The sequence below is a fragment of the Periplaneta americana genome, chromosome 6 (assembly GCF_040183065.1).
Source record: "Periplaneta americana isolate PAMFEO1 chromosome 6, P.americana_PAMFEO1_priV1, whole genome shotgun sequence".
NCBI lineage: Eukaryota > Metazoa > Arthropoda > Insecta > Blattodea > Blattidae > Periplaneta > Periplaneta americana.
The window spans coordinates 177,182,081-177,208,469 of record NC_091122.1 but is presented as its reverse complement, the minus strand read 5'-3'; the positions used below and the strand labels follow the sequence as shown (position 1 = coordinate 177,208,469).

The 26,389-nt window shown below is 32.5% G+C and overlaps 1 protein-coding gene across 1 annotated transcript in view; it reads left to right on the top strand.

The window, feature by feature from the left end:
* LOC138702073 (ejaculatory bulb-specific protein 3-like) overlaps nt 1–24,485 on the top strand; it is a 35,648-nt gene extending 11,163 nt beyond the window's left edge. The window contains exon 2 of the mRNA XM_069829613.1: nt 23,928–24,485. Coding sequence (XP_069685714.1) covers nt 23,928–24,127 — 200 coding nt within the window. The 3' untranslated portion in view covers nt 24,128–24,485. The remainder of the gene's footprint in view (nt 1–23,927) is intronic.
* The last annotated feature ends 1,904 nt before the right edge of the window (nt 24,486–26,389 follow it).

Here is a 26,389-nt window from a genome sequence, read left to right as displayed (position 1 = left end):
GGTGATAGATAGGGGTGGCATTTTGGACGCTTGTCTTCAATCAATGCTTGCCTCCAGGGCGGTTATTGGACTGGCCTCCCTCCACCCACCACTTGCGCAAAGAACTTGTTTCGGTTCCTATACTCTACAGCAGTGGTTCCCAAAGTGGGGGTCGCGTCAAGAGCTGGGGTGGGGGGGGGGGTGTTGCGACATGATTTACAAAATAAAACGTCTTACTATAACACATTTATTTTGTATTTAGAAAGATAGGATAAATCGCAATATAGCGAACGCCAGTAGGGGAAGTTATCCCCACCCACTTGAAATGTGTATTCGACAGAACACTCGCCTATCACGTAGAGGTCTGATGAGCTAGTAGGGGAAAAGTGGAAGGGGTCGTGGGCGGAGCTTCTACGTTCGCTATATTGCGATTTGCCCGAAAGATAAACAAGATTTTACAAAAAAAAAAAATACTTCAATAGTTGTAAAGTAAAAAATAATTAATGTGATATATGCACAAAGTAGCTTCTCAAATCTGGACTAAGTACCACACATACACACACGCACGCACACACAGTGATATTTTCAAGTTCTGTAGATTTTTCGCGTTTGTGTTGATGGCAATCATAGACGAGAAACTTATTTTGCAAAATGAATCAATTTGTTTTCAAAGGACATCAGTCAACTAATCTGTATCATTTAAAATTAAGAATATCTGTTAAAAATTAATTATTAATATACATTACAAATTTTCTCAAAATGTCGCTTACATTATTAAGAAGCTGAAAAAAATACAATTACTTTTTAAACCTGTTAATAACCTATAGTTTTTTGTTGTTTTCCTAAAATTTACATCGATTGACTGACATCATTTACAAATGACTTTTAAGGAACCCGCAGGTTCATTGCCGCCCTCACATAAGCCCGCCATTGGTTCCTATCCTAAGCAACATTAATACAGTCTCTACCATCATATCCCACATCCCTCAAACCCATTATAATATTATATTACAAAAAGCAGCATCTAGTACTTTTTTAAACAGAATGTCACAGTGTGAGAATATTGAAGCGAATACTATTAGTAGAAAATAAATTCAAAATCATTCAGTAAACTTAATAATCCTCGTACACAAACGACAGTTTCGTGGTCCCATTCACAATCTTCATTATCCATTACTGATTCAAATAAACATGCCAACTTTGATGATTTAGAGAAAAACTCGAAAATCCAGCAAGATTGGTGAACTTCACTTTTACTTGCAAATCAAGCTTTCAGGTATAACTCCCTGTAAAGTTAATTTGAATAATTTCGAGGGAAAAATTGTTCCGGGGCCGGGTATCGAACTCGGGAGAAGTACGTACGTTTAACCAAGGTCCCGGGTTCGATACCCGGCCCCGGAACAATTTTTCCCTCGAAATTATTCACTTTTTGTTGTTTCATAAAATCGGCAGACTGAGTTAAGACGAGGTTTAATTTGAACGCGTAGCGTATACAAGAATCGCTGACTTACAGTGGCTGAGAAATTTTGCATGTAAATCATTATGTTCTCCCGCCATCTCAGCCGCTCCATCGTAGGTTTCAGCAATAAGTTTATCATTGCAATTTGCACAGGTATTTTGTCCCTGTATAAACATCAGGGGTCCACACCTGTGGAGTAACGACTAGCTCGTCTGTCCGCGAAACCAGGTGGCCCGGTTTCGGTTGGGGCAAGTTGAGGTTTTTCCGGGGTTTTCCCTCAACCCAATACGAGCAAATGCTGGGTAACATTCGGTGCTGGACCCCGGACTCATTTCATCAGCATTATCAACTTCATCTCATTCTGACACTAAATAACCTAAGATGTTGATAAAGCGTCGTAAAATAACCTACTAAAAAAACATCAAGCTGTTTCACATAAGTATAAGGACATAAATGAAACATCACTTATGGAGGGGTATCCTTAAACTTTCGGCGGTGGATGTATACAACATCGCGACATGTACCTTATTCTTGCATGTTTATAAATGCAGAGAATCCTACTGTGAATTGATCATGGCTTTCTGTGACTCATTTTCTTACTGGGAACTGAGAGTTCGCTTGACGGCAAATGATTCACATCCCGTCATACGAGACCACGAGATAAGAGAATACTATTAAAACGATCTGTTTAAAGGCGAAACGAAGTAGGCTGCAGGCTGTAAGTAATTACGTCACCTACCTTCATCATATTGGCCTTCGCTTTGCGTTACAAACGTCACTGCTCAAGGCTTAAGATTCCATAAAAAAAAATAGAAAACGGAGAGCACGAACACGGCACATACCTGCTACTTATGTTGCTTACCCATTTCGCAACTGTTCGTTATTTTTATTGCGCTGTGAATGGTTTTATTAATGAATTATCAATTAAAAGAGAGACATAAACTCAATTAATTACCATAAACAGAAGATAGATTCTCTTTTCCTAGATCCTACATAAAAGCATTCCTTATATCCCAGAAAACCATTAAGATATTTCACTGCTACTATAAAAGAGCTATTCATGTATTACAAACATTTATAATATTATTATTCTACAAAAAACCGGTTAATCAGCTTCTTGTTTATGTAGATGATGTGAATATGTTGGGAGAAAATCCATAAACTAATAAGGAAAATATAGAAATTTTACTTGAAGCAAGTAAGGAGATTGTTTTTTTCGGAATTATATAATTATGTTTCATGATCAGAACATAGGGCCTACTACGAATTTGAAATATAAAATTTGCAAATTTATCCTCTAAAAAGATGCAAAAATTCAAATACCTTGGAGCAAGAGTAACAAATATAAATGACATTTCAGAATAAATATGGGAAATGCCTGCTATTATTCGGTTGAGAAGCTTTTGTCATCCAGTCTGCTTTCAAAAAAACTTAGAGTTTATAAAACACCTATGCATATGACTCGGTTAAGAGAGAAGTTTTATATAACATTCTTATTGAATTTGGTATTGCCAAGAAACTAGTTCGATTAATTAAAATGCGTCTCAGTGAAACTCACAGCAGAGTCCTTATAGGTCAGTTTCTATCTGATGCTTTTCCAATTCACTGCGGTCTGAAGCAAGGACATGCACTATCACCTTTACTTTTTAACTTCGCTCTAGAATATGCCATTAGGAAAGATCAGGATAACAGGCAGGGTTTGGAATTGAACGGGGTACATCAGTTCTTCTCTATCGAGAAAATCCACAAACGATTAGGGAAAACACGTAAAATTGAACTTGAAGCAAGTAAAGTGATAGGTTTGGAAGTAAACCCCGAAAAGACGAAGTATATGATTATGTCTCGTGACCAGAATATTCTACGAAATGGAAATATAAAAATTGGAGATTTATCTTTCGAAGAGGTTGAAAAATTCAAATATCTTGGAGCAACAGTAACAAATATAAATGACACTCGAGAGGAAATTAAACGCAGAATAAATATGGGAAATGCCTGTTATTATTCGGTCGAGAAGCTTTTGTTATTTAGTCTGCTGTCAAAAAAATCTGAAAGTTAGAATTAATAAAACAGTTATATTACCGGTTGTTCTGTATGGTTGTGAAACTTGGACTCTCACTTTGAGAGAGGAACAGAGTTAAGGCTGTTCGAGAATAAGGTGCTTAGAAAAATATTTGGGGCTAAGAAGAATGAAGTTGCAGGAGAATGGAGAAAGTTACACAACGCAGAACTGCACGCATTGTATTCTTCACGTAACATAATTAGGAACATTAAATCCAGAGATGGGCAGGGCATGTAGCACGTATGGGTGAATCAAGAAATGCGTAAAGAAAGTTAGTTGGAAGAACTGAGGGAAATGATATAAGAGGAGCCAATATTTTTAAATACATCTAAACCAACACAATTCTTATGGTTGCATTTCACAAAGGTGTCATTCTGGTGATCAGCAACCTCAAATTAGACCAACCGACAAATAAAAACAAATTGAGACATTGGCATAAATCTGTTGTTCGCTGAGTATTTTTTAACTCGGAAAAAATAAAGAACGCGATATCTACATTTTGCTGCCATTTACTCGTGTAAGCAAAATTCGTTTATTGCATATATTTATTTTATTTATTTATTTATTTACGTATTTATTTAAGTATTTACTTATTTATTTATTTACTTATTTATTTACTTACTTTCATATTTACTTATTTACTTATTTATTTACTTATTTATTTACTTATTTACTCACTTATTTATTTATTTATTTATTTACTTATGTATTTATTTATTTACTTATTTTCTTATTTATTTACTTATTTATTTACTTATTTACTTATTTATTTACTTATTTACTTATTTATTTATTTTCTTCTTTAGTTATTTATTTATTTATTTATTATTTACTTATTGACTTATTTACTTATTTATTTACTTATTTCCTTATTTACTTACTCATTTATTTATTTACTTATTTACTTATTTATTTACTTATTTATCTATTTACTTATTTATTTACTTATTTACTCACTTATTTATTTACTTATTTATTTATTTGTTTATTTATTTATTTATATACTTACTTATTTATTTATTTACTTATTTTCTTATTTATTTACTTATTTACTTATTTATTTATTTACTTCTTTACTTATTTATTTATTTATGTATTTATTTATTTATTTATTTATTTATTTATTATTTACTTATTGACTTATTTACTTATTTATTTATTTACTTATTTCCTTATTTACTTACTCATTTATTTACTTATTTATTTATTTACTTATTTATTTATTTATTTATTTATTTATTTATTTATTTATTTATTTATTTATTTATTTATTTATTTACTTATTTACCTATTTACTTATTTATTTACTTGTTTATTTACTATTTTTTTATTTATTATTTATTTATATACTTATTTATTTATATACTTATTTATTTTTTATTTACTTATTTATTGACTTATTTATTTATTTATTTATTTATTTATTTATTTATTTATGTATTTATTTATTTATTTATTCATTCATTTATTTATTTATTTATAAATATTTATTTTGCAATATTAAATCAACTGCCAGTTTATTATTAAAAATCGGTTATCCCTTTTTTAGTGTTATTTGTGCTATTTTTGTATGAATATTAAAGCCTATATAAATAACCTTAAATAAACTTAACTAAAATAATATCTCGTAGATGAATAATGATATTCATTCCTCGGATAAAATTTTTGTCTCTTCATTGGTCCAAGAAAGTGAATCCAAATAGTTTTCATTACAGAAATCTCATCTCAGCAGAGTACTACAGTATTTCTGAGCACTAAACATTATCCAGGTTCCTGTAACAGGATAATATGAAAGCAGAAATAAAGTACCTAGGTCGTAGCCTTCGCCACCATCTAATCCAGAGCATGATAAATAACGAGAGCCCCACCTCCATTTAGTCAGTTAATTTTTAGGTCACAAGTTAGACGTACGTCCGGTGAGGGGAAGCATTCCACGCTCTTAATTCTCTTGAGCTGGGTGGGATCGACAGTAAATGGGTACAGTCTGTGTAATAAATCCAGCCTCGAAACTAGTACACTGATTTACAAGGAAACTTATTACTAGAGATAGGAAGTTGGTACCAAATCTACTAAGTTGTATGATGAAGGATGGGAGAGGAGAAAAATTCTCTCCGGCACCGGGAATCGAACCCGGGTTTTCAGCTCTACGTGCTGACGCTTTATCCAAATGATGCCAAAGCAAGCGCATTTTTCTGACCTTGACGTCGTGCGCGGGCATCAAGCGCTAAGTATGGAAAGAGGAGGGGTTGTGTATATGAATAAGCAACCTGTTAGATTAAGAAAACAGTGGTGCACAAACTTCAAACGGAACGTGAAATTTTATGTCGTTATTTTTATATGGCTTCTTTCTGTTTGATATTATCTATATTGTCTGTAAAACAAAAGTACTAATACCAATTTCTTAATATAGCACTTGTGTTTTAAATGTTAATAACATAATAGAGAGTTAAGAAGGAATATTCACATAAATTCCATAGTAGTATATTATTATACTGTACTAAATGGATGAAACACATCATTCATAAAGAAAGTGATATTTCAAGAAAAGATATTGAGTATGACATGATAAGTTGGAATTGATATTGATGGTACCTTTAGTCTTATAAAAATAATCAATAAACCAATCAAAACAATATTATAGTACAAAGCAAAGTTACCTAGGTGCTGTATATGTTTTAAGTGTAACTAATATTCCATAACAAAACTCTTATCGCATTATGCTTTTAAGGTGATATTGGTGAGCAACTTCCTATCATCAAAATATTAAATTATTTTCTCAAAATGTGCTGAAGCTATAGAGCTGACATTTTTACAACACATGGGCATGTATCTTTTGCTTATGATGTAAGAGTAGTTGCTTTGTTAATTCATTTCCTTACAAGCAATTTCCATGCGAATATTTTCAATATTTTCTATACACTATCTTCAGTAATACGTATATACGGTATATTAGATTTACGAAAACATTCTGTAAGGCTACTAAATAAATAGGCCTATTTCTGAAAATTTCACTTTTCTATAAAATAGAGTTGAGAAAATATTTTTTTATATAAAAAAAAATCAAAATTGTGAGAAATGAGCATTAAAATTAAAACTCACATTCTTATAATGCACTTATACTTCTCAGGCAAATCTAAAAATTAACATGGACACAGTTTTAATAAGTTCTCTTCCCTGTATCTATTGAATCAGTGCTGGTCATCCCTGTATATAGCTCGACCAAGCGGCATATACCACCTCTTTCGTCTGTCTCTTTGCTTTCCGCTGTAAAGCGCTCAGGCTCTCCTGAGGTCTAAAGCGCGCGCTTGCTCCTGTGGGCATCAATTAACATGATTGCTTTATCCACTAAGCCACAATCGATTCCAGTCCCAATGCTGGATTGAATCCTCTCAGTTTTAACTTCCATCTCTTCGTTTTCCTTTAGTGGCCAATCCTATGTGTGACAGTGGCACAATGTCCAACACACTAATGTACAAAAGTGCACTCATTACGAGTGACTAAGTGGCCGGGATCCGACGGAATGAGCGCCGTCTTAAACCACTAAGCGATTATTTAAGCATATCATATTATTGTGATGTACCAAAGTACATATGATACTTCCGTGTAGGAATTTTGCGTTATCATATGATGAAGGATGGGTACTTACTTACTTATTGACTTTTAAGGAACCCGGAGGTTCATTGCCGTCCTCACATAAGCCCGCCATTGATCCCTATCCTGAACAAGATTAATCCAGTCTCTACCATCATATCCCACCTCCCTCAAATCCATTTTAATATTATCTTCCCATCTACGTCTCGGCCTCCCCAAAGGTCTTTTTCCCGCCGGCCTCCCAACTAACACTCATTATGCATTTCTGGATTCGCCCATACGTGCTACATGCCCTGCCCATCTCAAGCATCTGGATTTAATGTTCCTAATTATGTCAGGTGAAGAATACAATGCGTGCAGCTCTGCGTTGTGTAACTTTCTCCATTCTCCTGTAACTTCATCCCTCTTAGCCTCAAATATTTTCCTAAGCACCTTATTCTCAAACACCCTTAATCTCTGTTCCTCTCTCAAAGTGAGAGTCCAAGTTTCACAACCATATAGAACAACCGGTAATATAACTGTTTTATAAATTCTAACTTTCAGATTTCTTGACAGCAGACTAGATGACAAAAGCTTCTCAACCGAATAATAACAGGCATTTCCCATATTTATTCTGTGTTTAATTTCTTCCTGAGTGTCATTTATATTTGTTACTGTTGCTCCAAGATATTTGAATTTTTCCATCTCTTCGAAGGATAAATCTCAAATTACGGCCTCCAGATATGGAGGGTAGCTGCGAATATATTGAATAAGCAGTCGTGGACACCCGATAAGGGGTGGTCCTCCAGCTTGGGGGTTGGGCGAATGGCTAACAACCCATCACCGTAAAAAACAGCTTGTTACGAATCCTTCAAATAAGCCTCGAAAGGATGGGTAAGCGGATCAAAATGACGTCACGTCAATATACTCTAAGAACAACTAACCTTATCTCCGTACGTCCTGGGCCAAAATTTGGTTCCCAATAATAACCAAATTGTCAACATTGTTACTCTATAGGTTCATAATAATTTCATTTCGATAAACGACAATTTCACAGCAAAGCCAGTCCTTAAACACTACTGTGAAACCTGGATACACATTCAAAGGAATTGCGAAAAGCTAACAGCAACACAGATGAGATTCCTAAGGTCCATGTAGGTGTCATTTGGAGAGACGGAATAAGAAATAGGGCTATATAAGAAAAACCGTGTGCACAAAATATCATTGAAGAAATCAGGAAGTATCAACAGGATTGGCTACAGCTTTTCTCAACCTTGCCAGACACTAGATTGCCCAATATTACCTTCAATTACAAACCCCGAGACATAGGAAGGTCACCTAGAATTTCGTGGGAACAGACTATAATAATCCTAAATCTAGAATGTCGATAAAAAGAAACAATTTAAAATGTAGAAAATATCAAACAGATGCAACTCTTAACCATTAAATTGATTAAATTACAATAGCACTCTTCTTGCTTAATTGTCAATCCATTAACATCTGATTAGTAATTGTAATTTGTCACACAATTCCTCTTCTATAGCTAGCAATCCTAGATCATTAAACCTTTGAGTGACAGATATTGTTAAATAAGTTTTTGTAAGTTTCAGTTTCGAAAAACTCCTTGCACTGACATTACTTACTTACTGGCTTTTAAGGAACCCGGAGGTTCATTGCCGCCCTCACATAAGCCCGCCATTGGTCCGTATCCTGAGCAAGATTAATCCATTCTCTATCATCATATCCCACCTCCCTCAAATCCATTTTAATATTATCCTCCCATCTATGTCTCGGCCTCCCTAAAGGTTTTTTTCCCTCCGGCCTCCCAACTAACACTCTATATGCATTTCTGGATTCGCCCATACGTGCTACATGCCCTGCCCATCTCAAACGTCTGGGTTTAATGTTCCTAATTATGTCAGGTGAAGAATACAATGCATGCAGTTCTCTGTTGTGTAACTTTCTCAATTCTCCTGTAACTTCATCCCTCTTAGCCTCAAATATTTTCCAAAGCACCTTATTCTCAAACACCCTTAACCTATGTTCTTCTCTCAAAGTGAGAGTCTAAGTTTCACAACCATACAGAACAACCGGCGGTAATATAACTGTTTTATAAATTCTAACTTTCAGATTTTTTGACAGCAGACTGGATGATAAAAGCTTCTCATATTTATTCTGCTTTTAATTTCCTCCCGAGTATCATTTATATTTGTTACTGTTGCTCCCAGGTATTTGAATTTTTCCACCTCTTCAAAAGATAAATTTCCAATTTTTATATTTCCATTTCGTACAATATTCTGGTCACGAGACATAATCATATACTTTGTCTTTTCGGGATTTACTTCCAAACCTATCTCTTTACTTGCTTCCAGTAAAATTCCCGTGTTTTCCTTCATCGTTTGTGGATTTTCTCCTAACATATTCACGTCATCCGCATAGACAAGCAGCTGATGTATACCGTTCAATTCCAAACCTCTCTGTTTATTTTATTGGGTTATTTTAAGACGCTGTATCAACATCAAGGTTATTTAGCGTCTGAATGAAATGAAGGTGATAATGCCAGTGAAATGAGTCCGGGGTCCAGCACCGAAAGTTACCCAGCATTTGCTCGTATTGGGTTGAGGGAAAACCCCGGAAAAAACCTCAACCAGGTAACTTGCCCCGACCGGTATTCAAACCCGGGCCACCTGGTTTCGCGGCCAGACTCGCTGACCGTTACTCCACCCCTCTCTGTTATCCTGGACTTTCCTAATGGCATACTCTAGTTTTAAGATTATGCAACACATTAAATTGCTTAATAAAATAATGTCAAATTGCCTCAGTTATTTATTAGATTATCTCACAATGTCCACTGGGAGTTATCATTTAAAATAATGTTAAAGCTTCAAAGTCCCTTAATTAATTATTAATAAAAAGCGCAACAACAAAAATGACAGTCACTAAATTGGCAACAATGTTCACCACAAGCCTTCTATATTTTAAATACTACTCTTTTAAGCATTCCAGGGGTGGACTTATCAAAGAAATATCTCTAAATACACGTTGAATACAGTTTCAGAAGGCTGTGGTTTAGATTTACGAAGGAAACAGATAGTACTCTTTGCTGTGAAGAAGTGTATAAACAAATTTTTATGAATCACATTTTTTCAGTGGCGGTATGTCATTTTTCTGGCCATAGAAACCAGTCGCGTATTCCATACCGGCGCAAACCGCCTCACTCCCTCGCTACATTTATCTGACTATAATCCTGAATTGTAACCACAACGCAACGGAAGACAAAAAATAACTGTTATGTATTAATATTAATATTAATTAATTAATTATTAGTATGTTCAAATTTCACTAGTTTCCAGTAATGAGCTCAGAAATCTGTAACAATTTGAACTTTCAGAATTTGCACTACTGACAACTGCTGTCATTGCTGCCAACGTAACAGTTAGAAAATCACTACCAGTATTTCTCAGTATCGAAATTCGAAATGGAAAATTCAACCTTCAAACTAGAAAATCGCTAAGGTCCCTGAGGCAAATAACGCCATGTATATCTTTAACGCCACCCTATTAATTCTTGTTAATGACACCAGATTTCGGTAGTGCACTACTGTAGCCTGCATTCGCTTGCAATCTAGTGATGAAATGAGTTACTAGCTGTCCGCTGACATTTACGAGTGACATGATTTTCAGCAGTTTTTCTGTTGTATTTTGATAGTGAAAGGCTGTTCTTATATCAAGATAAGATGCAATATTTTATTTTGTGTGTTAAGCAAACAACTATACTAAACTATATATTTTCGTGATCCTTACACATTCTTCTATGCAGAGAAAGTATTTGCTATCTATAAAATTTGAAAATGTTAGAGAAACAGGCATGTCAAGTTATCAAGTACTCAGTAGCGCTTTAACGCCACGTGTACAGAAAGGTGTACAGAAAAAATTATAATTTATGTTAGTACAGTACCGTCAACGCGGGCTAGTTTGACCCTTAAGGTGTTACTTGAACTCAGAAGAAAAAAATGTTTTCGTCGATGTACAATAACAGTTTGGTGTCGAAAGTTGTGTTTTTTTTTCTCTGCAAACTTTCATCTGTACAAATATTTACATCTAAGTTACTCCAATGGTAAGTAAACATTTTTTTTTCTTCTAGGTTCAAGTAACACCTTAAGGGTCCAAGTAGCCCGCGTTGACTGTACTCATTTGTTTAACGATACTCCTCAGCTTTAATAGTGTTTTCATTGCTTTTATATTCATATTGTATGAGGTATTTACATGGTAAGTGTAGAAACATAAGGAAAAACACTAACCTTTCAAATGTACAGTATGTGCACAGTGATGATATTGGTTCAATTGCTTACCAGACTTTATTTCTTTCTTTCTTTCTTTCTTTCTTTCTTTTATTTCTTTCTTTATTTCTTTATTTATTTATTTATTTATTTATTTATTTCTCTCTCTATCTCTATTTATTTATTTATTTCTCTCTCTCTATCTCTATTTATTTATTTATTTATTTATTTCTCTCTCTCTATCTCTATTTATTTATTTATTTCTCTCTCTATCTCTATTTATTTATTTATTTATTTATTTCTCTCTCTATCTCTATTTATTTATTTATTTATTTATTTATTTATTTATTTATTTCTCTCTCTATCTCTATTTATTTATTTATTTATTTCTCTCTCTATCTCTATTTATTTATTTATTTATTTATTTATTTCTCTCTCTATGTCTATTTATTTATTTATTTATTTCTCTCTCTCTATCTCTATTTATTTATTTATTTATTTGTTTATTTCTCTCTCTATCTCTATTTATTTATTTATTTATTTATTTCTCTCTCTATCTCTATTTATTTATTTATTTATTTCTCTCTCTCTATCTCTATTTATTTATTTATTTATTTATTTATTTATTTCTCTCTCTATCTCTATTTATTTATTTATTTATTTATTTATTTATTTATTTCTCTCTCTATCTCTATTTATTTATTTATTTATTTATTTATTTATTTCTCTCTCTATCTCTATTTATTTATTTATTTATTTATTTATTTCTCTCTCTATCTCTATTTATTTATTTATTTATTTATTTATTTCTCTCTCTCTCTATTTATTTATTTATTTATTTATTTATTTCTCTCTCTCTATCTCTATTTATTTATTTATTTATTTATTTATTTCTCTCTCTCTATCTCTATTTATTTATTTATTTATTTATTTATTTATTTATTTATTTATTTATTTATTTATTTATTTATTTGGTTTTACTTGTGGAAAACATTCATATTTAACTAAGGTTAATACTTTTGTGTTTATAAATTTCTACTGTGTCTCGTCTCTTTTTTGAAAGTAAGGAGTTACCGGAAAACATATTTTCCTAACCCATCTGGTGTTCATTTTCAGATCAAGAATATTTCATTAGTGATTTTGTACCTTTTATTAACAGAAACTCAAATGTAGTTATACGATGAAAGAGTAATGGAACGGAGAAAAATTCTCTCCGGCGCCGGGACTTGAACCCGGGTTTTCAGCTCTACGTGCTGATGCTTCAACCACTAAGCCACACCGGATACAACCCCGACGCCGGCCAGAATCGTCTCCGTTCCATTACTCTTTCATCGTATGATGACGCAGAATATCTGCATGGAAATATCATATGTACTTCGGTACATTAAAATAATAATATATATCAAATGTAGTTGCTTAGTTCAATTTGTGTTACTTAGGAAAAATAATTCATTAATAATTATAAATGTATAGGTTACTAGAAAATAGGTGGCTTTAATTCAGTGGCGGCTCCTGCGTATTTCTTAAGAGGAGGAAAGAAGGTAACAGGACGAAATGACACCTTCTTGAATGAAACATGCTACAAATTAGCCAACATGCATACATGTAAGACCAGGTAGTGTTGGGGTTGGTCTTCCCTTCTGTATAGCAATAATCTGTTCTTGTAAACTGAGTTTCCTAAATTTTCCAAAATATATAATGTTTTCACTTCCATTCATTGTTGAATAATTGCACAAATTAGCAATTACAAGGAAATTCACCTCGCCGCATTTTTCGAGCACATTACAGCATCACACGTGTTGGAAGAGACTATAGCTACTAACACGTAATCGGAACCGAGGAAATGGGAATGGGAAATAATCTGAGGAAAGCGAGAACACTGAACCCACCTACGTGGTCTGTGTTGTCACATGTACATTTTAAAAGTTCAGTATTACATGCTTTTGAAGAATGTCAGTTCTTGTAAAGTCATATTACCATTATTGTTCACAGTTGCCGGTGGCCAATTAATTTTTTATGTTAAAAATAATGCAGTTTGGAGTACCTACTTTCAATTTCAAATATATTTGTACAAAACTGACAACTTGGCTGTTGCCCTGTCTAGTACACAATGAATGGAAGTGAATTTCAGGGGCCAAAAGATCTGCGATACTAACGTAGAACTACTTCCGCTTTGTTTTATATAAACCCGACTTTAACTTTAAAATATCCTTGAAAGTTTCAAACCATGAATAGTAGCTTATATAAAGTGCAATGAATAATATTTTTGATTTATAATTTTTAAAAAAGTTTATATGGTGTCTTTCATAGCGTTGCGTTAAAACTGTTTTTATTGTGCCTCCTCCTAGATGTGTTGAATGCAAGATCGTTAGATGGCAGCGGTAGCGAGCTTGCTGCACGACCAGTCGGTTTCTATTTCCCGCCCATGCGCTGATTCAGAGGAGGATCTCCTCCCTCTCCGTTCATTTACTCGCTTTAAAACTCTGCTTCTTTCTCTGGCCGCTAGTGCGCTGTTGTCTGTGTGTGTGTTAACTGCAGTAGAGGAGGAATGGATTGACTTTCCTCCACACAAAAAATCTCGCATTTTTCTCACAGTTTTCTAGCAGCACATGAGCGCGTATCCTTTAAAACTCGATCAACCGAGGTTTTCTTATAGCTGTGAACTTAAAAATTATCGAATCTTCCTTGAATTTCAAGGCACATATTTTATTTGGTATTTACTTTCAAAGGAAGAAAAATTTGAGGGGGACGTTCCTCCCTCCCCTCCCCCGAGGAACCGCCACTGCTTTAATTGGATAAGCTGTTCCTAATAACGCCAGTATACAAAGTTTTTCTATTTGAATTGTAATTCTTCTCCATTACAAAATATCACTATTTTCATTGTGCTATTTTCTAAAGATAAGATTATAGCACAGTCTACTATATACAGTCGCGAAGCTTGAGATGATTTTTTGCAAATCTCGTGATAAAGCGCTCCAAGCGGTTAGCAACTAGAAACAATAGACTGTCCACGGTCGACTTTGGACTGTGTCGTATTTCCATCGAGTGCTAGCTCGTTGCGTATTTCACGTTGATGCTTGTGAAATGTTCGTTATTGGTTGTAATGAAAATGTTAATGGCTAAAGTACAGTAATTGGAATAATAATATTTTACTAGAGACGTAGAAACATTAAGTTTGTTTTAATGAAATTTATTGATCATGTTTTATTTTCAATTCTGGTGGGATTATTATTGCTTAGGCCTACTTTTTTTTTTCAAAGGATATGTTTTTAATTATAGCTGTTAATTTTTTTGTTATTTTTATTTCTTACTTTACTAGAGACGTAGAAAAAGTCTGTTACAATAAAATTTATTGATCACGTTTTATTTCCAATTCTGGTGTGATTATTATTGCTTAACCTCATCCCACTTTGTTAACTACGTAAGCCTACACTACAAGTACCGGTACACGTAAGTTACTCTATTAATTCATATTTCCATTATTATTGCTGTAAAGGGAAATGAAAATTAATATTTATTGGTTTCATATCGCTATAATCTTGAATGAGTGAAGCCATTATAGTAAATTTCAGTTCGTTTTGCACAAACAAAAATAATATTAACCTATTTCTTGCAGGTATCTTCGAGTTTATGGTGGAATTTAATATACTTCATTAAAATAATAAATTAACTTTATGCATTTCATATTTCAATAATGGAAGGAAGGTGTTAATTTTTCCAAAAGAACACAACGAAAGTGTAACATATTTTGTCGTCTACTAGGAGAGAGATCTGCGATGATGAGGCGATAGTAGCGATCCTAGTGGTGGGCAACTACCCATGTTTGCATTTTTACTACATATTGAGCTTCGCGACTGTATATAGTAGACTGTGATTATAGTTTCTTTGTCATAATTTTTGTGTTTGTACGTAACTTATTTCCAGAGCAACAGTGACGTAATTGTTAAGGTGGTGTTATTTGGTACGTGTCCACTAGTTTATGTAGTAATGGGGAGAAATAGTTACAATTCACCCTTAGGGTATTAAGTAAGCTGATCCGGACTATATTTACAGGATAGTTAAGGATTAAGGAATCAATACAATACGTTTTCTCAACCCCGCAGGAGAAAGCTTTTCTCTAAACCGATGTTGTGATGACGTTACTATTCTCCCAGCACATAACATAATATACTCTCAGAGGACCATCTTGAGCTGTTCACCGGTTCGCCAGGCAGGAACAGGTAGGCCAACCCACAAGGAAACCTTCTCTGTGTATGTCTAAAGCATTAAAAAACAAATAATTATGAATTGTGTAACTTATGCTGACATTTCAAATGGCATAACAATTATTATTATTATTATTATTATTATTATTATTATTATTATTAATCACATAGGAATTAAGTTTCATTCTCTACTCATATTTCATCAAGCTTTGAAAGTTGGAGTGGATGGGAGTTGATGTATTTGTCGTTGATTTTCGTAGACGTGGACTCATTTTATCATAGGTAATAGTAATATCACAATCTACTATATACAGTCGCGAAGCTCAATATGTAGTAAAAATGCAAACATGGGTAGTTGCCCACCACTAGGATCGCTACTATCGCCTCATCATCGCAGATCTCTCTCCTAGCAGACGACAAAATATGTTACACTTTCGTTGTCGTGTTCTTTTGGAAAAATTAACACCTTCCTTCCATTATTGAAATATTAAATGCATAAAGTTAATTTATTATTTTAATGAAGTATATTACATTCCACCATAAACTCGAAGATACCTGCAAGAAATAGGTTAATATTATTTTTGTTTGTGCAAAACGAACTGAAATTTACTATAATAGCTTCACTCATTCAAGATTATAGCGAAAATTAACTATGAAACCAATAAATATTAATTTGCATTTCCCTTTACAGCAATAATAATGGAAATATGAATTAATGGAGTAACTTACGTGTACCGGTACTTGTAGTGTAGGCTTACGTAGTTAACAAAGTGGGATGAGGTTAAGCAATAACAATCACACCAGAATTGGAAATAAAACGTGATCAATAAATTTTATTGTAACAGACTTTTTCTACGTCTCTAGTAAAGTAAGAAATAAAAATAACAACAGAATTAACAGCTATAATTAAAAACATATCCTTTGAAAAAAAAGTAGGCCTAAGCAATAATAATCCCACCAGAATTGAAAATAAAACGTGATCAATAAATTTCATTAAAACAAACTTAATTTTTCTACGTCTCTAGTAAAATATAATTATTCCAATTATTGTATTTTAGCCATTAACATTTTCATTACAACCAATAACGAACATTTCACAAGCAACAATGTGAAATACGCAACGAGCTAGCACTCGATGAAAATACGACACAGTCCAAAGTCGATCGTGGACAGTCTATTGTTTCTACAGGGACATCATTTTATTTTTACTGCAATTTTTATTGTACCTGAGTTTTTTAATGTACTTCACTTCCACCCCTTCTACTAATGAAGTTCAACCGTCCTCCACACAGATCCAGGACTGCATATACAGTCATAGTAGCGTTTATGGTCATAGTAAACAGTACGTTTCAAAAATATGTTCGCTTTTCCAGTGACGAAAGAGCTTTCAATACTGAATCATTTTTGCATAGGTACTGTCGTCCATTTGCCTACGTCGTATCCCGGTTTCCCCCACCAGCTTTTATTCGCCTGCTAGTGGCTGGGCTGTCTTAGCTCTTTTCTGAGAACATTAATTTCTGTTAGGAATTGGACGTCTACGTAATATTATACAGCCGTTTAAAATAACTTAAATAATAGGGCCTCGTTAAGTAATTAACTGTCACGTGATTTCCTCCCTTTCTACGACCCTACGACATAACCACTTGGACGGACAGTAGATAGTATGTCTGAGTAAGTTTATCTTTTCGTATCGGACAGAAGTGAAAATTGAATTTACAGTACGTAAGGTACTCTTTTATAGAGTAGGTACAAAATTATTTCAACATGAGTTACTAGTACGAAAGACGAAACTGGTAATTGGGATTACGTACAATAGTCTATAGTGCGATAATATGCACAAAAGAACTAAAGCCTGTATCGAAATGAAAGGCCACCATTTTCAATAATGTGTTTAAATATCAATATTATGATAATTTTTAATTTAACTTCATTCTCTATATTGTACACTAATGTGCTGTAGACAGTATAATATACACTGTATAATGAATACGTCCACATGGCCAGCTCAGTTCGTGAGTAAAAACACTCATTGTTAATACTGTACTGTATTTTGATTAAACAAAAACCTAATGAAAATGATCAAACTCAAAAGCGCGATATTTCCTAGTTTACGTAAATGGATGAACTACTTTTCTTCCCTCCTATACCTAGTAAAGTGATTTGTTTGTATATTACGCCAGTATCATCGAACTCCAGTGGTGGAAGGGGATAGCAAACTGTGTTAATCCAAAGGTATAGCCAGGTTAATATTAAAAATGTTAGTAAAAATAAAATGATGACCCTGTAGTTGCTAACCGCTTGGAGCGCTTTATCACGAGATTTGCAAAAAATCACCTCAAGCTTCGCGACTGTATATAGTAGACTCTGGTAATATCACAAGAGTTCGAATTATCAAAAGAGCTGAGAAATCGCGATTTGGATAAGACTATTTCGTGAATAATAAAAATAAATACGTAAGTGGATAACATAATTATATCACGAAGAAATAAAGTATTTAAGGTGCTATTATTTAATTCCCGGCATGGTCTTGGCCTCCTGCGATGTGAAATTCATCGGTTAACGTTCTAGCAATGGCTGTAGAAACTATTATCATTGATCAGTAAAAAAAGAAAAAATACACAAATACACTGCTCTGCCGATTTAATAGAATGCGTATGAGTCCGAATCAAGCAGCAAAAGAGTACAAGTGATCTTCTGTTGTGACAAGAGTCCAAGTCCCCGCATACCGGTAAGGCATCATGTCAAAAACACGTTCACGTCTGAGTATTTCTGATAAAAGTAAATCTTATTCAAGGACTTGAAAACGGCGCAAATACTAAGGATACTGCTGCAGAGTTTAAAGTGATTTTATTTATTTATTTACTTATTTACTTATTTATTTATTTATATTTAGCCATTTATTCATTTTTATTTAAATATTTTTACTTATCTACTTATCTACATTTTCCTTCTTTCTTTATTTTTTATTTAATTCTTTATTTATTTACTTTACTTATTTATTTGCTAATTAACTTATTTACTTATTTAAATATTTATTTATTTACTTACGTCCTTACTTATTTATTTCCTTAGTTAGTAATTTACTTATTTACTTACTTGCTTCTTTATTTATTTATTTATTTATATTTAGTTATTTATTTATATATTTTTACTTATCTATTTATCTATATCTTCCTTCTTTCTTTATTTTTTACTTAATTCTTTATTTATTTATACTTATTTATTTGCCAATTAACATATTTAAATATTTATTTACTTACTTATCTCCTTATTTATTTACTTACTCATCTCCTTACTTATTTAGTTATTTCCTTACTTATTTAGGTACTTACTTATTTCCTTACTTATTTAGTTACTTATTTCCTTACTTATTTAGTTATTTACTTATTTCCTTACTTATTTAGTTATTTCCTTACTTATTTAGGTACTTACTTATTTCCTTACTTATTTAGTTATTTACTTACTTCCTTACTTATTTAGTTATTTACTTACTTCCTTACTTATTTAGGTACTTACTTATTTCCTTACTTATTTAGTTATTTACTTACTTCCTTACTTATTTAGGTACTTACTTACTTCCTTACTTATTTAGTTATTTACTTACTTCCTTACTTATTTAGTTATTTACTTACTTCCTTACTTATTTAGGTACTTACTTATTTCCTTACTTATTTAGTTACTTATTTCCTTACTTATTTCCTTACTTATTTAGTTATTTACTTATTTCCTTACTTATTTAGTTATTTACTTACTTATTTAGGTACTTATTTCCTTACTTATTTAGTTATTTACTTATTTGCTTACTTATTTAGTTATTTACTTATTTCCTTACTTATTTCCTTACTTATTTAGTTATTTACTTATTTCCTTACTTATTTAGGTACTTACTTATTTCCTTACTTATTTAGTTATTTACTTATTTCCTTACTTATTTAGTTACTTATTTCCTTACTTATTTAGTTATTTACTTATTTCCGTACTTATTTAGTTATTTCCTTACTTATTTAGGTACTTACTTATTTCCTTACTTATTTAGTTATTTACTTATTTCCTTACTTATTTAGTTACTTATTTCCTTACTTATTTCCTTACTTATTTAGTTATTTACTTATTTCCTTACTTATTTAGTTATTTACTTACTTCCTTACTTATTTAGTTATTTACTTACTTCCTTACTTATTTAGTTATTTACTTATTTGCTTACTTATTTAGTTATTTACTTATTTCCTTACTTATTTAGTTATTTATTTATTTCTTTACTTATTTGCTTACTTATTTAGTTATTTACTTATTTCCTTACTTATTTGCTTACTTATTTAGTTATTTACTTACTTCCTTACTTATTTAGTTATTTACTTACTTCCTTACTTATTTAGTTATTTACTTATTTCCTTACTTATTTAGTTATTTACTTATTTCCTTACTGATTTAGTTATTTACTTATTTCCTTACTTATTTAGTTATTTACTTATTTCCTTACTTATTTAGTTATTTACTTATTTCCTTACTTATTTAGTTATTTACTTATTTCTTTACTTATTTGCTTATTTATTTAGTTATTTACTTACTTCCTTACTTATTTAGTTATTTACTTATTTCCTTACTTATTTAGTTATTTACTTATTTCCTTACTTATTTAGTTATTTATTTATTTCTTTACTTATTTGCTTACTTATTTAGTTATTTACTTATTTCCTTACTTATTTGCTTACTTATTTAGTTATTTACTTATTTCCTTACTTATTTAGTTATTTATTTATTTCTTTACTTATTTGCTTACTTATTTAGTTATTTACTTACTTCCTTACTTATTTAGTTATTTACTTATTTCTTTACTTGCTTCCTTATTGTATTTATTTATTTATTTATTTATTTATTTATTTATTTATTTAGTATTGTACTTTTAGATAGATATATTCTAGGATATAACATTAATTTTTATTGATGTTGTATCAGATTCACTTTTTTTATGAATTGACAACTCTTAAATGTCCATTCCCATATGTTGAATTTTTACTGTCCATAATATTCCTTGATTTTCAAGTTCTACCTAACCATGATGCTTGCCGATTGCAGGGGACTGATTATCTGCTGGAAGTTAAAGAAAACTTTGACACTTATAATTAAAATTTAAACACGGCGAGTGAAACAATAGGGCAGGGATTTTTAAAGAGAAACGCGGCATCTACGCGTTGCTAAAGGAAAACGCCGTATGTGCAGTGTAAATACCAAACTTTGGCTTAGCTAGTCACATATACGGCGTTACTGCTTAACATGCTTTTTCAGTAGATATTGTCATTTACTAGTACATTATGCAACGAACCTATAATGATAGTAATTAAGACGCAAGTATGGATGTTTATGAAACGAGCGCAAGCGAGTTTCATAATATTCATACGAGCGTTTTAATTACCATTATAGGCAATTTTCATACGACTTTTTATGTTCGACCATAATTCTAACTTGAAATTATTCACATGTATACATTTTATTTGTATCTGACAAGATCGGAAGTGACCTTATTCTAGGTCGTGAATTGTGAGAAGTGCGCAGACGCGAAACTATTGATTTTTTTCCGAGGAACAATAATGTCATTGACCTTGAAGTAAACCCGTTAAACTTGATATAACCTTGATTATTGAATTCGACATTGAAAAACGAGATGACAAATTGAATTTCTTTGAATATAATTTACAATTAACGATAATTAATTATTATAGTAACAGAACATAACCTTCTGCGACAGTATTGGATTTTCAGCCTCCGTGATTTTTCGCTAATTCTCTTTCGATTGCATATCTGAGAATAATCGATATTTGCGGTTTTATAACGGTACAAAGCTGACTTGTCATTGGCTGAACACCTGTAAGCTGAGTTGTCATTGGCTGAACACCTGTATTTAATGAGTAGGTGTACTTTAATGACATGCATTAAAGGACTGCTACCAGGTTTATAATTACTACATTTCGGCATGGTCGAGCATAAAATATTATTATCTCATCAAGGATTAAAGGCATTTTTACTTAGCCCAATGAAAAGAGCGTGAGCGATTTAGTGGGAAAACATATAGAACATAATATGACAAAGTTACTTATGAATAACCATCGTAAATCCAGATGAGGGAATAAGATACACAAAAAAGCTAAATTCAAACTTTATCTCTGTTATTTTAAGTACAGCAAAGTGTAGTATGTTAGTTCAAGGAGTTAGATACAGTTTACAGCAGTAACATTTTTGGAAATATTCAACATTTTTTTCCTCCATTACTGTATCTTGTGCAATAATGAAAATTGGTATGTGTAAAATACTGTCCTCCTGCTATATGAAAATAGTACATCATGCAACGAGCCTATAATGTTAGTAATTAAGATGCGAGTATGTTTATGAAACGAGCGCAAGCGAGTTTCATAATTTTCATACGAGAAACAAATGTCGTTGACCTTGATATAATCTAGAGAGTAAAATAAACATTAATCTTGATATAACCTTGAAATTGATTTAGACATTGAAAAACGAAATGACAAATTGAATTTATTTGAATATTATTTACAATTAACGCTGATTATTATAGTAACAGAACATAACCTTCTGCGACAGTATTGGATTTTCAGCCTCCGTGACGTTTCGCTAGTTGTCTTTCGATTGCATATCCGAGAATAATCGATACTTGCGCTTTCATATTGCTACAATGGTGTTTTCTGATTGGTGGAACACCTGAACTTTAATGAATAGGTGTGCTTTAATGAGATCCATTAAAGGGGTGCTACCAGGTGTATAATTACTACATTTCAGCATTGTCAAGCATATAAATATTTTTACCATTAAAAAAAACAATTTTTTTTAATTCAAAATGGTGGCAGTTTACTGTGCAGTGATGAAGCTTTTCCCTTATAACTCATAAACTGATTAACTTTTTCATGTTCTCTCTCTCTCTTATTTTATTGCTGAAACTCATGTTTACAATATCATGTTCTTTCAACTACATTCCTTAATAAATATTTTTTTTTTATTTTGTGTTAGAAGAAAATATTGATATTTGACCTTTTTTAATGAATTTATTTTTATCAGACAATCTATCAAAGGTAGAGAAGTGATTTTGCATCATATTGTAGATATGATATTCCTGCCCACAGAACATCCCACTATTCATCCTCTTTTACTGTCTCAGTTCCCCGTGAATGGAATTCTCTACCTCAGAAGATTAGGGGCTGCCAGACAATAACCACTTTCAAGAAAAGGCTAAACGATTTCTTACGGGCGCAGGCAAATTGAAGTTATAATTGTGATCGAGTTTAATAATTTAATTTAATTTAGGTATGACTGTCATTACTATTACTATTATTATTATTACTCTTATTATTATTACATAATTATTTTATTGGTGCGATGAAAGAGTAATGGAACGGAGAAAAATTCTCTCCGGCGCCGGGATTCGAACCCGGGTTTTCAGCTCTACCTGCTGACGCTTTATCCACTAAGCCACACCGGTTTCCACCCCGGCGTCGGACAGAATCGTCTCAGTTTTAAGTTCCAACTCTTGGGTTCCCTCTAGTGGCCGCCCTCTGCACTACGTCATAGATATCTATGAACCTAGGACCGAAGTCCACATATGTGCTGAGGTGCACTCGTAATGAGTGACTAGCTGGCCGGGATCCGACGGAATAAGCGCCGTCTTAAATCACGAAGTGATTTAGCCTACGCATATCATATATATTATTTTTAATGTACCGAAGTACATATGATGACGCAGAATATCTGCATGGAAATATCATATGTACTTCGGTACATTAAAAATAATATTTTATTGGTGTTGTGAAGATGAAAAGAATTGTCATTGTACTATATTAATTATGTATTATATTGTCTTGTGTTGTAGTATTATATTGCTTTGAATTGTATTGTATTGTATTGCTTTGTATTAATTATGTTATATTCATAGCATTGTACTAATTTTCTATCATACTGGTTGAGTGGAAGAGAAGGCCGAACGGCCTTAACTCTGAAAGTTAAAATAAATTATTATTATTATTATTATTATTATTATTATTATTATTATTATTATTATATGACATGCCTAAATACAAACAAAAAATTTAATCACAGAATGTAGGATAGTTTTTGAGTTTTGAGGGAAAAGCTTCATCACTACACAGTGAACTGACACAATTTTGAATTTTGAAAAATATATAGACATTTTTTTAAATTGCAAAAATATTTTTTTTCATATAGCAGAAGGACAGTATTTTACACATAATAATTTTCATTATTGTACAAGACACAGTAATGGAGGAAAAAAATGTTGAATATTCCTAAAATTTTACTGCTGTAAGCTGTACCTAATCCCTTAATAACATTATATTATTATTCTTGTTGCAGAAACCATCCCCGATGCATTGTTGACCGATTGCAGCAAGTGTAGCGAAATCCAGAAGAAACAAGCAGGGAAAGTCATGGCATACATACAGCTGCACCACCCAGATGTGTGGGAAGCAGTCCTCAACAAGTACGACCCTGATGGGACCTTCAGGAAGAGGTACGGAGTGGATGATGATGACGACGACGAGGACGAAAAGTAGGGAGAGAAACTGTACTGACAACCAATGAGGCGTGACATCGTACACTCTGCTATATCAGTCTCAAGTTGAGGACAGAAATGAGGTTAAATTCCTAGCAAATTGCAAAAGTATTACGTTGAAGTTCGTGTTAAGAGGTTTTCTGGCCTCGAATAAAAACTCTAAAAGAAAAGTCTTGCATTGTGCCAAGCAGTGTTTCGTGTATTCTACAGCTGGAAGAACATTAAAATTGATATAAAAAGTTCATTGTATATGCCCGATCACTCCATAGTAATGTTTATGTATATACTGAAAGTTGTTACATAAAAATTATAACAATCAAAAAAAATTTTATTGGCACAAGTAAACGTTGTTTCCTTAAGATCTGATATTATTTTATTAGTAATCAACTCAACCTATATATAATTTTCCTACATTATGCAACGAGCCCATAATGGTAGTAATTAAGACGCGAGTATGTTTGTTTATGAAACGAGCGCAAGCGAGTTTCATAATTTTCATACGAGAGTCTTAATTACCATTATAGGCAAGTTTCATACGACTTTTTATGCTCGACCATATTTCTAACTTGAAATTATTCGTAAATATTCATGTTATGGTTATGTGAGTGAGTGCAATAGCCTACCTCATGAATTGTGAGATGTGCGCAAACGCAAAATTAATTGATTTTTTTCCGAGGCACGAATGTGTCATTGACCTTGATATAATCTAGAGAATAACATGAAGATTAGTCTTGATATAACCTGGAAATTGGTTTAGAATTGAAAAACGACATGACAAATTGAATTTATTTTAATATTATTTACAATTAACGCTAATTATTATAGTAACAGAACATAACCTTCTACGATAGTATTGGATTTCCAGCCTCCGTGACTTTTCGCTAATTGTCTTTCGATTGCATATCCGAGAATAATCGATACTTGCGGTTTTATAATGGTACAATGGTGATTTCTCATTGGCTGAACAACTGAACTATAATGAATAGGTGTACTTTAATGAGGTCCATTAGAGGGCTACTACCAGGTGTATAATTACTATATTTCGGCATGGTCGAGCATAAAATAAATTAAAAAACATCGGTGCCATGTAAACGGTAGGCATATACAGGGTTATTAAGACCACATTAATTTATTTCGGAAATCAGTGCATTAAAATTTTCGAGACAAAAATATATATTACTAAAGCACATGTCAACTTTTACTTGAGTTTAATTTCATCAATCAGCCTTAACAGGAAGTAGGGTCAGTAGCGTATTACTTTAAAATTTCAAATGTGAGTTGTGGTCAAATATGGTACCGCTGAGATATCACAGGATAATCACAAGTCAAGGAAAAATATCCTTCATCGTGAACGGAAGATAAAGTTCTGCCACTGTCCACGCCGAGAATCGATTCTCTGACAGTTTGATTGGGATGGACAAGTGATATTCACACAGTCACAATGGTGGAATTGACTACTCTCTGATGTAAATTTATATTATTTTTATAAAAATGAGATCAGATCAGTGGAAATATCAAAGGACTGATGGCATAAGCAAAATCGGAGATATCACTGTCTATAGGCAGGTAGAAAAAAAACAGCATGCCGAAAACCATTCAAAACCAATTTCTTTGGCATAACAACGTTTCTTGCTTGTAATTCCTGTAACTAGGAAGTGTAGAATAATTAATGCCAATATTAACCATGTTTGTCATTCCAAGAACTTTGATTCAACCTCCGCCACTGATTGGAGAGATGCTTGTGTTTGACGAGGATTTTTCCCAGATTTTTCCCATTTTCCTCAACATTACATGCTTTACTTATTTTATTTCACTCAAATTCTCCTCATCCTATATTTCTCTTCATATCACATAATTTTATGTCATTCATATAAATATGTTTTCAGACCAAGATGTACGAGCTACGGTGATGCCAGTTGCAGATGACCAATCAAACTGCTGCTTCTATTAGAAATTGTAATGATCTTGCACCGATACCGACGGAGACTCTGAATGGGCAATGCCTTCTGGCATTTCGGATGTTTCCGGTGCTGGAAAGACGCCTAGCGGCGAGACTCGCTAGAATTCGAATAAACTTAAAGTAGCCGACCAGTTGAAAGTTATGAAAATTATGTTTTATTTGCATTTGGGGAAGTTTTTGGTGTCTTAAGACCGAAAAGGCTCTCACAGGTCATCGATACGGTATCTCCGGAGATAAATACCCATCGATAAGATTTCAAACTCGACTCACGTCTATCTCTTCGGGATTATTTGCATGAAGGAC